The sequence below is a fragment of the Bufo gargarizans genome, chromosome 6 (assembly GCF_014858855.1).
Source record: "Bufo gargarizans isolate SCDJY-AF-19 chromosome 6, ASM1485885v1, whole genome shotgun sequence".
NCBI classification, from domain to species: Eukaryota; Metazoa; Chordata; class Amphibia; order Anura; family Bufonidae; genus Bufo; species Bufo gargarizans.
The window spans coordinates 61,477,110-61,493,507 of NC_058085.1; the positions used below are offsets into that span (position 1 = coordinate 61,477,110).

General features: G+C 44.1%; 1 protein-coding gene across 1 annotated transcript in view; it reads left to right on the forward strand.

The window, feature by feature from the left end:
* The window catches only part of CACNA1G (calcium voltage-gated channel subunit alpha1 G), a 294,602-nt gene that overhangs the window by 73,415 nt on the left and 204,789 nt on the right, over positions 1-16,398 (forward strand). Inside the window, 1 exon segment of the mRNA XM_044297004.1 lies at positions 14,395-14,506. Coding sequence (XP_044152939.1) covers positions 14,395-14,506 — 112 coding nt within the window.

The following is a 16,398-nucleotide window of genomic DNA, read 5'->3' on the forward strand; positions in this document are numbered from 1 at the left end:
AGTGAGCTGGACAAGAAATAAGGAAAAGAACAAACAGCAGGTGGCGCTATGCAGATACATTTTAATCAGTTGCTGTGCCAAATTTGTAATTACATGCAGTTACAAAAGTATTCAGATCCAGGTGCTGGTTTAAAAAAAAAGAAAAGTAGAATATGCATCGTGGCACATCCCCTTTAAGTAGACCACCTACGTTTGTAGACTTAACAGTGCTCTATGGGAAATTGGTGGGTGGCGGGATAACCCTGGACATGGTTATAGAACTTGTAAGTTGATGGCCTGGTCTTCATCACTTATAGCCATGTTAAATCACATGACCCTCTGCCAGTGTGAACTGTGCCCAAAGGATTCCTTCACCGTGCGGTACTTCTCACCCGAGGACGGTATAATATGTCATCGAGTAATGAGATTGCACGGTGACTCCTCGGCTCGGGATGCAGTCTATCTGCATCTAGCAGTTCTCGGAGGGAAATCTGCTTTCATTACCATAGCAACCAGTAAGTACTGCCTGCTGACACATATTTCTGGTAGCCATGGAAACCTGTGAACTTCACTTAGTAACAAAGGCCTCCGGTACCCATGGAAACCTTCCAAATATTGTTTTCCTCTGTGTTTTACATACTTTCATATGCTTTTATCCGCATTAATAACTACGTTACACGGAAAGTCATTCTCTGGGAAACTCGTCTTGAGCTTCAAACTCAATTAGTTCTCCCGTGGAAATCTATAACGAGCGATGATGAGGAAAACAAGGCGGAGGCGCACTTTTTTTGTTGCGCTCTTTCGAGGGTCATATCATCAGAATATATTTGTATAGGTTTTCCACATAATACAGTTGCAGTCATTATATTATGTAAAGTGATATAGAGAATCACCAGGGATATAATCAGAGGCAGTAGCAAGGGAGAGGGGGGCACATCTGAGGGTAACGCCACACCATGACCACTACCAGTACCATAAAATAGCGACTGAATAATAGTACCATAGTATTACTGAACAAAACACCAATATTACACTCATACAGTGGTAGGTAAATACATACAGCACAATTCAATGACTTACCATTTTATTTCATCTGGCCCGGACCGCCTTGACAACTTCTGTAAGCCACGGCTTGTGTATGCAGAGAATGCAAGAGAGACATTGTTGGCTCATCACTTCTCCACCATCCACTTCACCTTTCCACCACCTGCACATTTGGTGCCTGTTGCTGCCCCTATTAGTGCACCTGCTGTGTGGATGATGACCCCAAATACCAGTTCATAAATAGTCATGCCTATAATTATCCCCCCCCCCCTCCCAAAATAGTCCTTTATAGACAGATAGTGCTTCCAAAAATAATACAGCCAGATGCACTGTACCCATTTGGGTATAGTGTACAGTACAGTAAAGTTGCAATCTTTTGTACCCACAGTAATAGTAATATTAATCTTCTTAATGCCGCAATCTCAACTACTGCCTTAATAAGATGCCAGTCATAGCTGCCACAAAATAATATGCCAGCAATAGTTGCCCTCAAAATAATATACCACCTATTGATTCCCCTAAATAATATGCCAACCATACATTCCCCTAAATTTATACGCCAGCCATAGATGCCCCAAAATAATATGCCAGCCATAGATGCCCTTAAATTTAGATGCCAGCCATAGATGTCCCAAAATAAAATGCCAGCTATAGATGTCCTTAAATGTATACACCACCCATAGATGCCACAAAATAATATGCTAGCCATAGATACCCTCCAAACATGATGTCAGCCACAGATTCTCTCTTAGAATAGTTGTACTCACTGCTCCATGATCCCCTGACAAGCTTTCTGGCAAGTCCCTGCACAATCAGTGTGACGCTTACGTACTGTCGGCACACGGTAAGGCAGGAATGGCTCTGCTCTACCACCGAATGTTACTTACCCCGGATTGCAGTCATCTCCTGGTGGGCCAAATCTTGTGTCTGGACCTGGGGATGAGAACACCTCTTAGTATCTCCGTCTAGTTTGCAGCAACTGTCCTATTGGCATGAGACAATATTCCTGCAGAATAATTTCAACATCTAGTGGAATCTACGCTGAATTGCTGTGGTTCTGAAGGCCAAAGGAGGTTCAGCATATAACTGGATGATTCTCTAAGGCCTCTTTCACACGGGCGTTGCAGGAAAATGTGCGGGTGCGTTGCGGGAACATGCGCAATTTTTCTGCGCGAGTGCAAAACATTGTAATGCGTTTTGCGCTCGCGTGAGAAAAATCGCCATGTTTTTTACCCAAACCCGAACTTCTTCACAGAAGTTCGGGCTTGGGATCGGTGTTCTGTAGATTGTATTATTTTCCCTTATAACATGGTTATAAGGGAAAATAATAGCATTCTGAATACAGAATGCATAGTACAATAGCGCTGGAGGGGTTAAAAAATAAAAGATCATGTGATGACCGGAGTGACGTCACCACAGGTCCTGTTCCTGCACACAGCACAGAAGACAGACAGAAGAGATGCCGGCTGCGCGATCAAGTGGATTAAGGTGAGTTACATTTTTTATTTTTATTTTTTAACCCCTCCAGCGCTATTTTACTATGCATTATGTATTCAGAATGCTATTATTTTCCCTTATAATAATGTTATAAGGGAAAATAATAATGATCGGGTCTCCATCCCGATCGTCTCCTAGCAACCGTGCGTGAAAAAAATCGCACCGCATCCGCACTTGCTTGCGGATGCTTGCGATTTTCACGCAACCCCATTCATTTTTATGGGCCTTGCGTTACGTGAAAAACGCACAAAATAGAGCATGCTGCGATTTTGACGCAACGCACAAGTGATGCGTGAAAATCACCGCTCATGTAAACAGCCCCATAGAAATGAATGGGTCGGGATTCAGTGTGGGTGCAATGCATTCAACTCACGCATCGCATCCGCGCGGAATACTCGCCTGTGTGAAAGGGGCCTAAGGGTACTTTCACACTAGCATTTTTTTTTCAAGTGTTGAGTTCCGTCACAGGAGCTCAATACCGGGAAAAAACTGATCAGTTTCTGAATGGAGAGCAATCCGTTCAGGATGCATTAGTTCAGTCCCTCTTACGTTTTTTGGCCGGAGAAAATACCGCAGCATGCTGCAGTTTTCTCTCCGGTCCAAAATCCTGAACACTTGCCGGAATGCCGGATCTGGCATTAATTTCCATTGAAATGTATTAGTGCCGAATCCGGCATTAAGTGTTCCGGCAAAACGGATCTAGATTTCCGGTCTGCGCATGCGCAGACCTTTAAAAATGCTGAAAAAATTAATACCGGATCCGTTTTTCCAGATATGCCAGGATTCTTTTGGCTGGCAAAAAAACGTACAGCTCTCTGGATCCGGAAGTCTGTCGGAGAGCTATAACACCAGTATGAAACTGGTCTAATAAAGCGGCCATTCAGTGGCTGTCTCTCTCTTGGGAACTCTTACAATGTCAGTAAATCAGAAGATTGTGAAAGCAGCTCATGCGCCGTCTTTCCTTCGGGATGTGTACTGTACAATCCGGTATCATTTTTCACCTAGAAAACCTCTTTGTAGTTCTGTATCTCACAGTAAATATTAATTAAGCGCCCGGGTAAATGTTAAACGGATTCCTTTCAATCACCTGCTTCTGAATATGCCAAAAGAAAATGAAACGTTTGATTGCGCGCTGAAGGAAAGGGTCAGACTTTGTGTCAAAAAGCTAATTTTATATTCCATTTTACTTCTCCTTTGGATGAAGTCAAGATGTTTTGGCATTATCTGTTTCTCATTGAACAGCTAATAAACAGCTTTTTTGGTGCACAACGCCAAGGATACACATTCCAGCGCTGACACAATCTGCTGCATACATATTGTAGATCCCGCTCCATAATCACTGCTCATTTTCAGCTGTCTTTCATTCATTCAGATAATTTCATTTTAATGCGCCAGATATATTACTTGGAGCTGCTCACTGACCCTTTCGATATAGACATGTTCCCTTTCAATGAGCGGTCTGGGTCTTCTCATGTTAAAAAAAAACAAGGCAAGAATGAAGAGAGACAAAATAATAAATGTGATTAAAGGCAGCCTGTCATCAGGTTCACGCTGCCTCAACCGCAGGCAGCAAGAAATTCAGACAGGGTCCCTTTCTGTAGGAACTGTGTCCTATTTACGCCACTGTTATGGCGTTAAAAAGTTTCAAATTTTGGCACACGCCATATTTGTAACTTTTTGAGCTTTTGGCGAGAAAAAGGATGAAGAAGAGTCTATCTCTGTCCGACGGATTTACTATAACTTGCTACAAAAACTAACGCTGAAGTCGAGGGCGTAGCTAAAGCTTCATGGCCCCAGTGCAAGAGTTCAGCTTGCGCCCAGCTTCCCTCAGTGCTTTGTGGCCAGGGGCAGGGAAGCACATTGCCTTCATGCTGCCTGAGGCAAAAATTTAAATGGTACCCCCCAACCCATGCCAAATTCTTGACTTAACCCTTTCCCTCCAGCCAGAGGTGTAACTTGACCAGCATGCACTTTCTAAAATACCAGTGTCTTCTTATGTGCCACAAAGGTCTTTGGGCCTCCTCAGGCTCCTGGGCCCGGTAGCGACTGCTACCTCTGCACCCCCTATAGCTACGCCCCTGGCTGAAGTCTACGCCACCTCCTAGCTGCCATAGATTTGAGTTCCTGGCATCTACCTCTTACTAAATTAGGTACATCTTCTTACTCCAGAACACAGGGGTCTGGTGTATGAGAATGCAAGTCTTGGTAAATGTCCCCCATAGTTTTGAAAACGAGCTGGGCACTGAGAGAAGAATCGGCCATGGGGTGAAGTGTCTACTGTGTGACTTTTCCACACCTTGCTTGGTTTGATTGACCGGTCTGTTACTGTCTGCGTAAAAGAGATCTGTCAAGCTGCACAGGGTTGGGAGAAGCTGCCGGACTCTTCTTTCCATGACTGGACTATTCTGAGACCGGACTCTTTTCTCCATCCTTGGACTCACTCCCCGGATGTTTCCCCTTGTTCCAGCACTCTTCTCCCTGTGTTTGGACTCTTCTGTTCCCTCAGTCCCCCCTGTCCAAACACTTTAATCAGTGCCCAGACTCTTCTCTCTATACCTGGACTTTTGTTTGTTCCCAGAGTCTTCTCTCTTTGTCTGGACTCTTCTCCACGTGCCCAGACTCTACTCTGTTTGTTTAAGCTTTTTTTCCCCTGTGACCAGACTTGCTTCTGCATGCCTGGACTTTTCTTGAGCCCAGACTCTTCTCCATATGCCCATACTCTTCTCTCTATACCTGGACTGTTCTTTTGCCCAGATTCTTCTCTCTGTGTCTGGACTCTTCTTCATGTCCCCAGACTCTACTCTAGTTGCTCAAGCTTTTCTCCCTGTGATCAGACTTGCTTCTACCTGCCTGGACTCTTCTTGTGCCCAGACGCTTCTCCCTTTGTCCACACTCTTCTTTCTATACCTGGACTTTTCTTGTGTCCAGACTCTTCTCTCTTTGTCTGGACTCTTCTCCACATGCCCAGACTCTACTCTGTTTGTTTAAGCTTTTCTCCCTGTGACCAGACTTGCTTCTGCATGCCTGGACTTTTCTTGTGCCCAGACTCTTCTCCATGTGCCCAGACTCTTCTCCATGTGCCCAGACTCTTCTCCATGTGCCCAGACTCTTCTCTCTATACCTGGACTCTTCTTTTGGCCAGATTCTTCTCTCTGTGTCTGGACTTTTCTCCATGTTCCCAGACTCTATTCAATGTGCTTGAACATTTCTCCTTGTGACCAGACTTGCTTCTCCATGCCTGGACACTTATTGTGCCCAGACTCTTCACCCTGCGCAATCATTCTGTTCTCTAGCAGTAGCCAAGCACACATGTATGTATGTGAGGATCAGGACAGAGAGCCAACTACTATCTCATGTGTATGGCGGCCTCAGAGACTGTCTACTCAGCCCTGGGACCTTGCATACAAAAAATGCTACATCAGATGCTGTACACCAGATCTCGTAATAATCTCATTAGACTGATGCTTACATTATGTAATAGAGCAGATATTGTAAACCAAGGCTGGCGACCATTCATGAGGCCTCCATACTGGTTATGTAAACTACATAACTAGGTCAATGAATAATCTGCATTAAACGCAGCCAGACAATAGCTTTCTGAAGAGTGCTATTAGATGTTCTCCGACATGAGATACAATATCTTTCACAGATGTTTCTTAATGGTCGTGGATGCATTTGTTTAATGGCAAGGTCCAAGAGGCTCAGTAATGCATTGGTCTGCAAGGAACTGGAGGGCTCTGGAGATAAGGCAGCATTCATTGATAGCCTCCAAGATAGGTTTGATGTTAGAACTATTGTATGACCATGGATGCACGCTTCACTGTGCGTTGGTGTGTGTGAAGTTCAAGGGTGTCAGCCAAAGTGTATGTGTGGAGGGGAGGCTGTGGGGGGGGGGGGGGGGAACACGGGCCCTGGGTGTTGGCACCAAGAGGCGATAGTATTTAGTTATAGGGCTGGGTGAAGGAAAGCCTAGCTGTGACTCCACTGGAGCTGGTTATGAAAGGGTTAAGCCCAGCAAACTTTTATGAGGTATTTGTGCAGAAGCAGAAACAATTTGAGCTTTTTTTTTTCTAGGAAGGATTTGACATGAAAGCCGCACACCCGGCAGCTGTAGCGTGCTGTTGTGTATTTTCTGTGTAGTTTACTCCTATAGAATACAACACAGGGGGCGGATGTATCAAAACTGGTGTAAAGTAGAACAAGCTTAGTTGCCCATAGCAACCAATCAGATTCCACCTTTCATTTTTCAGCACTCATTTGGCTTTGAAAATATTTCCTTGATATGACCATACTTTTTTAGCAGCTGGAAATGCCTAATAATTACAGTATCTGTCTATAAATATATATATATATATATATATATATATATATAGATTTATATAAAAAATATTATCTATCTATCTATTATCTATCTATCTATCTAATATCTATCTTTCTATTCTTTTTATCTATATGTTCTATTTCTATCTAATTGTCTATCTAGCTATCTTTCTATCCATTATCTATATATATATATATATATATATATATACATATATATATATATATATATATGTCCTTCTATTTATCTATCTATCTATATATATATCAATCTATCATCTATCTATCTATCTATCCATCCATTAGAATTAGGTACTTAGCAAATATCATTTTGATTAAAATCATTTTTGCCCATCTACCACAGCAAGTTGACCTGTTTTAGATGGGACATTACTCTATAATGACTTTACTCCTTGTGCCTAGTCTATATCTATCTAGCTATCTATCTAATTATCTATCTATTTATTTACTTTAACCAAACAGATAATGTACAGTCCGCTCCCAGCACACACCAGTATACAAGTGATTGAGGATATAACCGTACAGCGGTATCTTACGAATTTCCTACACTCACCTAAATGATGAAGGCCGTATAGCAGCTTTATCAGGGCTGCTGGTAAAACAATGGGGCCCATTCAACCACCAATCTAAAATCTTGTATAATACAGTATATGCAAACTTTCACCACGCTCATATTATTCCCTGCAGTCCAAAGACCACACGGGAACACTAGGATACCAAACCATACATACTGACCGATGTCTGTTTATCGGATGGATTGAACAATATTCTTATTCTTAGTGCTCTCCCAGTCCCCAAAGCTTATCCTGGTGGATATATTCCTCATACAGTGTGGGTTCTCCAAAGTGGTCCCAGTGCTTCCAAGGATGCTACTGGTGTGGTAATGTGAATACAAACATGTCCACTTGTTCTGCTATCAGTGCTGCGGCCTGCGGCGCTCCACGTGTGTCAGATCAAAAGCAAATCAGTCAGACTAAATGCGGTCACTTCAGGTGCTCTAGCGACCACACCAAGACACTCCAATTCCGACGCCTGGCTTAAAGAGCATCTGTCACTATGATCAACCCTCTAAACCCAGGCATACTGCCTGGTAGGGTTGATCATGGTGAATGAAATAAACCTTCTATAACTGTAAAAGGATATACCATTGCAGCAAGATTCATAGTATTACTGTAATGCAGATGAGGTTCTAAGAGCACCGAAAGGCTGGACTAAGCCCCCTCTTCACCTCCCCCTCTCTGCCTGATTGCCAGGGCCAGGTATCCTCACTATTCGAGTGCCTTGCCCTGAAGTCGTGCGTGCATTGCATAGGCACATGCAAAATGCCGGTGCATGCGTTAGATTTCAAGGCCAGGCATCCAAACAGTAAGAATGCTTGGCCCTGTCAATCAGGCCATGAGGAGGAGTGGCGACGGGAAAGAGGAGCAGGTGAAACGGTGCTTCGAACAGCGGTAGAGGAGAAGGTGAAGCGGTGCTCTGAGGGGCTAGTCCAACCCCTTGGTGCTCCGAACACTTGCATCTGTTCATTTAATTCACCATGATAAACCCTACCAGGCAGTATGCCTGGTTTTATAGGGTAGATAGTGATGGCAGTAATGCATCACGATATCAGTTGATATTTCATTTAGGGACATATGGTCAATAATTAATCCATAATTGATTTTCCTACACAGGAGGCGGTTAGGTCTATTAGAATGGCTTATATTTCCATTTTTTGGCCCACGGACGTAGATATTTAGAGCTCTGTGTCACTTTAAAATGATTATCATGCTAGCCTTGCACTTCAGACATGAGCAATACAGCCTTGATCAAATCCTCACGAAATCTGAGCTCAAAGTCAAAGCCAAGTGGAAATTGTTTCCAAACCATGCACCTCCTCTCTCCTTTGTCCTGTGAGGTTGGCCTTGCATGACTAGCAGCCTGTTGCATAACCTCGGAGACAGATTTGTATGGCTAGAGAAGGTAGCCTCCCTCCTCCATGTGTCTCTAGACCTATCCAGTCTGCATACAAAAGGGTCCTGTGGGGTTTGGTTTCCATATTTATTTTTCGTCTGCTTTATTCGCATTAAATACATCTGGGAAACCACTCAGTCAGTTTGCCAGAAAACAGCAAAGAAAAAATTAAAAGAGAGTAAAAAAATAAATAAATCTGGGACAAAGCACATCAATGCAGATTCGGAAATGGTTAACATTTGATATCTTACTTATTTTAAAAGTTTCTTAGTAAATTGATTTATAAGGCAAGTAGTTGTAGTCTTTGATATATTTGATATTTGTTATGTTAGATATTCCTTGCTAATGTGCTGAAATAATCAGGCTCTCCATAGAGAAGTGCAGGGGAAGACTGGCCATATATCATACAGGGGGCCACTCGAGCCCTCCTCACGGCCGCTGGAGGCATTCATTAATGCTAGGACCATCAGGTACTTATGCACCTGGCCAACGACCACAGATGCTCCCCTAAATTCAACTCTATCACTGTCCTCAGAATGGTGATAGGACAGTGTTTTATGCTGCACTTTGGTAATTTGGTTTTGCTGGGGCGGTATTTTTTGCAGCACTACTGTATTGCTGCCATGGTCATTTGGGAGGTCAAAAACCTGGAGCGTGCACTCCTAGCTGCGTATGAGCTCCCCCTAGCGAGGATCGGGGTTGCCAGATGGTGTGTGCGGCAGCCTGGATTACAATGACAGATATCACCTCTGTATAGATAACACAGGATCCACCATTCACACTAGGTGAAGTCACAAGTTATCTACTCCCTCCTGACCTCCGCACAGTTCGTAGAGCACGCTTAGAAAAATCTCCCATGGAAGTTAGTTGGGTCACCTCCTGTCCATTGTGTCTATGGCTCGTGGTGGCTGCGCTCAAAGGACTGGAAACATATGGGCCTAGTGGCCAATGGGAAAAAAAAGTGCAGGATTTTAGAATTTAGATTATGACATGAAAAATTAAAATAAAAATCATCACAAATTCTAAAAAAAAAAATGCTTAAAGCGGACCTTTCACTGGAATTTTCTAGTTTAATTAAATACCTTCCAGCTGATGCTGACACCCCGCTGTGCCCCCCTGCAGTTTTCCCGCTCAGTATGTTAATACTGAGCAGCGGTACACGGAGGAGGAGACGCCAGGGTTTCTCATTGAGCGTCTCCTTCTCCCTGGCTGTGCTGTGGTCCAATCATAGAAGAGAAAAAACTGCTCACCTTCTCCGTGGCTTTGACGCTCTCTGCTGAAAGGACCACTTTAACATAAAAACCTGATTTAAAAAGGTAATTTTCTCATTGTATTTTCCCTTTAAGGGTCCATTCACACGTCCGTAATTTGGGTCCGCATTCGTTCTGCAATTTGCGGACCCCTTCACTTTCAATGGGGCTGGAACGGATGCGAATCCGCGTTTTCGGGATCCGCATTTGTTTTTTCGGGATCGGTTTCTTCGGGATCCGCAATTCCGTTCCTGAAAAAAATAGAACATGTCCTATTCTGGTCCGCAATTGCATTTTCTATTATAGTGTCCGTGATGTGCGGTCCACAAATTGCGGATCACACATTGCAGGTGTCCGTGTTTTGCGGATCCGCAAAACACTTACGGACGTGTTAAAGGACCCTAAATGAATGAGATTGAGCTGTAATACCAAGCACAGCCATTATACAATGTACGGTGCTATGCTTGGTGCAGTATGAAGAGGCCATAATGCTTGCCCAAAAGCTATGGACCCTATAAACTGTGGATTGGACCCCCACTGATCAGTTGATTAATAAAGTGGGTGAGTGTTGCATTAAAGGGGTTTTCCGAGACATTATAACTGATGACCTATCCTCAGGATAGATCATCAGCATCTGATCGGTTGAGGTCCGACACACGGGACCCCCGCCGATCAGCTGTTTGAGAAGGCACCGGCGCTCCTGTTAGCGCATCGGCCTTCTCTCTGCTTTTCCTAGGCCGAGTGACTAAACAGTCGCTGAGTGCAATGCCAAACACAGCCAATATACAATGTACGGCGCTGTGCTTGGTGAGCTGGGAGAAGGCGCAGGCACTCACAGGAGCACCGGTGCCTTCTCAAACAGCTGATAGGTGGGGGTTCCGGGTGTCGGAAACCCACACAGACCAGATACTGATGACTTATCCAGAGGATAGGTCATCAGTTATAAAATCCTGGAAAATACTTTTAATACAGGACACTCTGCTTGCTGACATCTTCTGGAGGTCACCATTGGGTAAAAGGGGGGCCATTGGGCCAGTTTAGCGCTCCTGTCCCGTTTTACCAGTGTGTAAAATAGAGAATTATTTATTTGCCTGGTGCAGACCAGAATGCGTTGAGACCAAATTTCCTATAGAATGCCCAGATTGTATGTATGCAATGGCTTCTGCTGGATCTGAATACCCATCTACCTTCCTAGGCAAAAGGGTTGTGTTAAATAACTTCCATGGGTTCTGAGCACGTTTTGAATGCCACAACCGTCACTTAATCTCCCGTTTTCAGGTTTCGCATGTTCCATTGATTTCTTACTCATTTGCATGTTAAAATGTTAGATTTTGAAGCCTTGAGTAACGCTGATGTAAGCACAAGTTTTGCTTCAAAAACAACCTTTTCCAAATACCGTATTAAAGTATGCTAATGAGAACGTGCTATACGGTATTTCTGAGACAGGTATGAAAGGTTAGCCCTTGTGTAGTACAGATATTCCATTTAGATTGCCATACACTTTAGATTACTTTTCAGAAGGAGCTGCCATGTGTGTTCACAGGAGGATTAACACTAATATATGAACTGTATATTGCATCTATCTGAAGGTCCTGTGTCTAATTCTCAGTATTCCCTGAGCTGGTGGATGGAGACTAGCTTTTATGACGTCTCCCATAGGCGACATATGAAGAAAAAAAAAATGGAGATTCTGCTCTCTTGCACTCAATAAGTATGACTTAGACACATCATATAGGCCATTATAAGGAAGTACTGAGCAGCAATGATATGAATAAAGCACTTGGGATGAAATATAACACTTACAGTGCTTCTCCAGCAACTGTGTCGGTGTCTCGATCACTGCAGCACACTCCTTCCCCTCTCCATAGACTTGCATAAGTAGCTTTAATTGGATCCGTCTGTGAGCTGACAGCAGAGAATTCAGAGTGAATGTTAGTTTAAAAAGAGGTGAGGAAAAGAGCTGATATGAGGAGAAAGTTTTTGTTTTTTTCTAATTTCTTAGAATAATTAGTACTATTGATTTTTTAGAAATCGGAGTGAAAGTTAGTGACAATTTAAAAAGTTGCCAGATACTCACCTGTCTCTTTTTAAGTAGTAAGGAAAGCATTACTTATTATCTAATGCTCGCAGCCTCCTCCTCCTGAAAATTCATACTCACCTGCTGTCTGCCGTTTCAGTCCTCTGGTGTGTCCATATTCCAGTCCCCGAGCTGCATAGGCATAGTCACATGCTCCTCTGCAGCCAATAACTGGCTTCAGCATTCCAACAAAGGGGGCAGATCTTACCCAACAGGGGTGAGGCCTAATGGTATTTGTGCTATTGCAGACGAGGCACAGCAAAGAGGCTCCTGCTCCAGCCAGTTGTCTTTCAGTCAGACTCAGGAGAGTGAGAAGGAGGAGGAGACACATGTCTGATCCCCAGGGATACACAGATCTCTATATAGTGTAATATGAGACAAAATAGGACCAAAGAAAACGAGGAGATTGAAGGGGTTGTATCACTTCAGCAAATGGCATTTGTCATGTAGACACAGTTCATACAAGGCACTTACTAATGTATAGTGATTGTCCATATTGCCTCCTTTGCTAGGCTTCATCCATTTTTCCATCACATTTTGCACTGCTCATTTCCATGGTTATGACCACCCTGGTCGTGCTTGTACACTACAGGAAAAAGTGCCGGGCTATGCACACTTCCACGGTCCTGGACACCAGAGAGGCCAGTGCTTTTTTCTACAGTGCGCAAGCACGTCCACCGCTGCTGGATTACAGGGTGGTCGTAACTAGAGATGATCTGCTTCGCCGAATTTTATAAAAAAATAAGTAATTCACCACAAAGCGTATTTCTTTGTAAGTAGTGGATGCAATGACAGGGAGCGGTGATTGCACCACCCCACCATCATTGTACCGCTCAGATGCCGCGTTCAGACATGATTGCGGCATCTGATATACATAACATGATGTAAAATAAAATAAAAATCATACTTACCTACTCTATTTCCTCGCGACGGCCCAGCCGTCATCTTGCTTGAAGATCTGGTGCGAAATCTCACATGTCATCACGCTGGCCGGGGTGGTGATGTCATACGTCACCGTGCACGGGATTTCAGCAAGATGGCAGCGGCCTGCCCATCTTGAGCAAATGGAGCAGGTAAGTATGTTTTTTTTTTTTTTTTTTCACTATTTCAGGTTAAATCGATTCGCTACCACCAGACACGAGGAAATTTGGCTTTGCGATAAATAGAATTTATCCTGAAATTCGGATGAAAGTCCACTTCAGTGCTCTTCGACTCGCTCAACACTAGTCATAACCATAGAAACAAAGAGTGTATAATGCGATGGAAAAAAAACGCGGTTGTATTACTCCACCTGTATGATCTACTTAGTCATTATTTATTGGGGAATCACACCTTGAGATTAAAGGGCATCTGTCAGCAGACTTGTACCTAAAGAGCATCTGTCAGCAGACTTGTACCTAAAGAGCATCTGTCAGCAGACTTGTACCTAAAGAGCATCTGTCAGCAAATTTGTACCTATGACACTGGCAGACCTGTTGGCAGCTGAAGGCATCTGTGTTGGTCCCATGTCCATATGTGCCCACATTGCTGAGAAAAATTATGTATATATGCAAATGAGCCTCTAGGAGCAATGAGGGCATTGCTGTTACACCTAGAGGCTCTGCTCTCTCTGGGTCAGGTTTAATCATGTTTACACTTCCTATCAATGAAAGTGCAGAGGGCGCAGCTGTTGCAGAGAGAGCAGAGCCTCTAGGTGTAATGGCAACGCCCCCGTTGCTCCCAGAGGCTCATTTGCATATATTAAAACTTCATATTTCTCAGCAATGTGGGCACATATGAACATGGGACCAACACAGATGCCTTCAAGCTGCCAACAGGTCAGACAGTTTCACATGTACAAGTCTGCTGCCCTCTAACAATACAGGCCGACTAAACAGGGCGGTCTCGTTAGTTTAATTAGAGCCCACCGCTTCCCGTATGGCCACGTGGTACTCAGACATCGTGTTGCTGTACCCCAAAGGAGAATTTCTTACCATCCTCAGTTTTCAAGCTTCTATACAAGTGATGCACCACTGTGGAAGATTAGTCTGGAGGTAGGTAGTGTACTATTTCTGCTGCGTTTTGCTGGAATTTATCTCTTTGCCAATGCTTTTAATAGGATAAATAAATCAGATCCTCTTTAGTTTATGTGCAGTTGACATCTTGACTGTGGATCCACGAAAAAAACCCTGTAAGATTATTAGTTTCTCCGGTTAAGGAGTAATTCAGTCTCTTGTGTTGCTGGAAGTTGTCCTTGACTTTTCTGTCCTCTACCTGGTTCGAACGCTTCAGTATGCTGGTCATCCTCCTGAACTGTGTCACCTTGGGAATGTTCCATCCATGTGAAGACGTCGCCTGCGATTCCCAGCGCTGCAAAATACTGCAGGTAAGCACGTTCATTGCTCAGGGATATTGTGTGAGTTTTGTGAAGTTTGTGCCGGAGTGTTAATTTATTCATGGATCCAGTCTGTTACTATCTCCAGAAATCTGCTCCGCATGTGTTTTCAATCATTTTTAGTTCCTCAAGTAAACGAAGCGCAGATCAGAAAAGAAACGGAAAAAAATATATACTAAAGTAAATATCCTTGAAGCCTGAAGGGGTTGCCTATGAGGAATACATGGACCTACAGAGGTGACCTACAGTTTGTAAGGATGAAGAAAGACACAAGTCCGTCCAGTTTAACCTGTTCTCCCGCATGGCTGATCCCCCATGGGCGCCAGTTTTCTCTTCTTAGGGAAAGAAATGTGTTCTTGGCTCCAAATCTGGTAATCAGAATAAAACTGTAGTAACGGTAAGCGGTAATATTATTACCTAGTGGCATACAGACGTATCCACAGGATAGGGGATAACCTTTAGATCGGTGGGCGTCCCAGCACTAGGAGAACCAGAATGTGGACCCCTTTCCCCTCTCAGCTTCCTTGAAATGACCAGAGTGGCCGCTCATTTCAGGGGAGTTCCAGAGATAGCCAAGTACAACGCTCCGCTATCTCCGGAACTCCCATAGAAATGAATGGAGCTGCTGCACGTATGTGCAACCGGCCGCTCCGGTCATTTCAGGGAAGCTGGAGGGGGTACGGGGCCCCTTTTCTCGTGCTCAGTAGGGGTCCCAGCAGTGGGACCCCCACCAATCTAGTAGGATAGGGGATAACTTTAAAGGGGTTTTCCAGGATAGGTCATCAATATCAGATCGGTGGGAGGTCCGACACCCAGCACCCCTGCCGATCACCTGTTTGAAGAGAAAGCTCCTCTTGTGCAACCGCTACCTTCCCTTCATTGTATACCTGCTCGCCGTCGACATCACAGCAGTGAGCAGGTGTAACTGCAAGCCGAAATTTCACCTGCTTGCCGCTGCGATGGGAAGGCAGCGCTGGCATGGAGCGTGGCCTTCTCTTCAAACAGCTGATTGGTGCCAGGTGTCGGAGCCCCACCGATCTGATATTGATGACCTATCCTGTGGATACGTCATCAGTGTTAAAATCCCAGAAAAACGCTTTAACCAACAGGAATAATTATTTAAGGGTGGGTTCACACTTAGCGTTCTGGATTCCGTTATGGCGTTACGTTATAACATGGTTATAACAGAAAATAAAGGATGTTATAACGGAAAATAACAGAATCCATAAGACGGAAGTCAAAGCGGAAGCCAGTAGGTAGGGCATTCAATAGTTTGTCTGCTCTAACTGTAAAGAACCCGTTGAACCCTTTCCTGTATTGATGTCTTAATTGCTTTTCTTCCCCTTATAATGAATGTCCCCTGGTTCTTCGTAGAGTCCTTGGGATGATTTATTCCTGTGCTCGTTCTTTGTACTGACCACACATATGCTTATACATGTAAATGAGACCACCTCTATGGCGTCTCTTTTCCAAGCTGAACAAGTCAGGTTTTTCAAGTGGCCCCATGTTGTAGGTGGGTGTAAATTGCCAGAAGGAGGGACAATGGAAGTAGGTGGAGCCTGCAATACTGTTGTGCAGCATTAAGTACCACCCCAGCAGAACCAAATAGCACAATGCAGTACAAAATACTGATGCCCTCACCACAGTACTCCGTAGTCTCCACAGTATTCAACTGTATCACTGTCCTCAGACGTCCACAGTTCAGTTCAGGAGGGCGCCTGTAGCTATTGGTCAGGTGCATAAGTACCTGATACTCCTAGTATTAATGCTGAGAGCATTAGATTGTTATGTACCCGGCTGGTGGCCATGAGGAGGGCTCAGGCAGCCCTTGGGCTTGGGTACACAGGGAATTTTTCCTATAGGGTCTATGGCCAGTCCGCCCC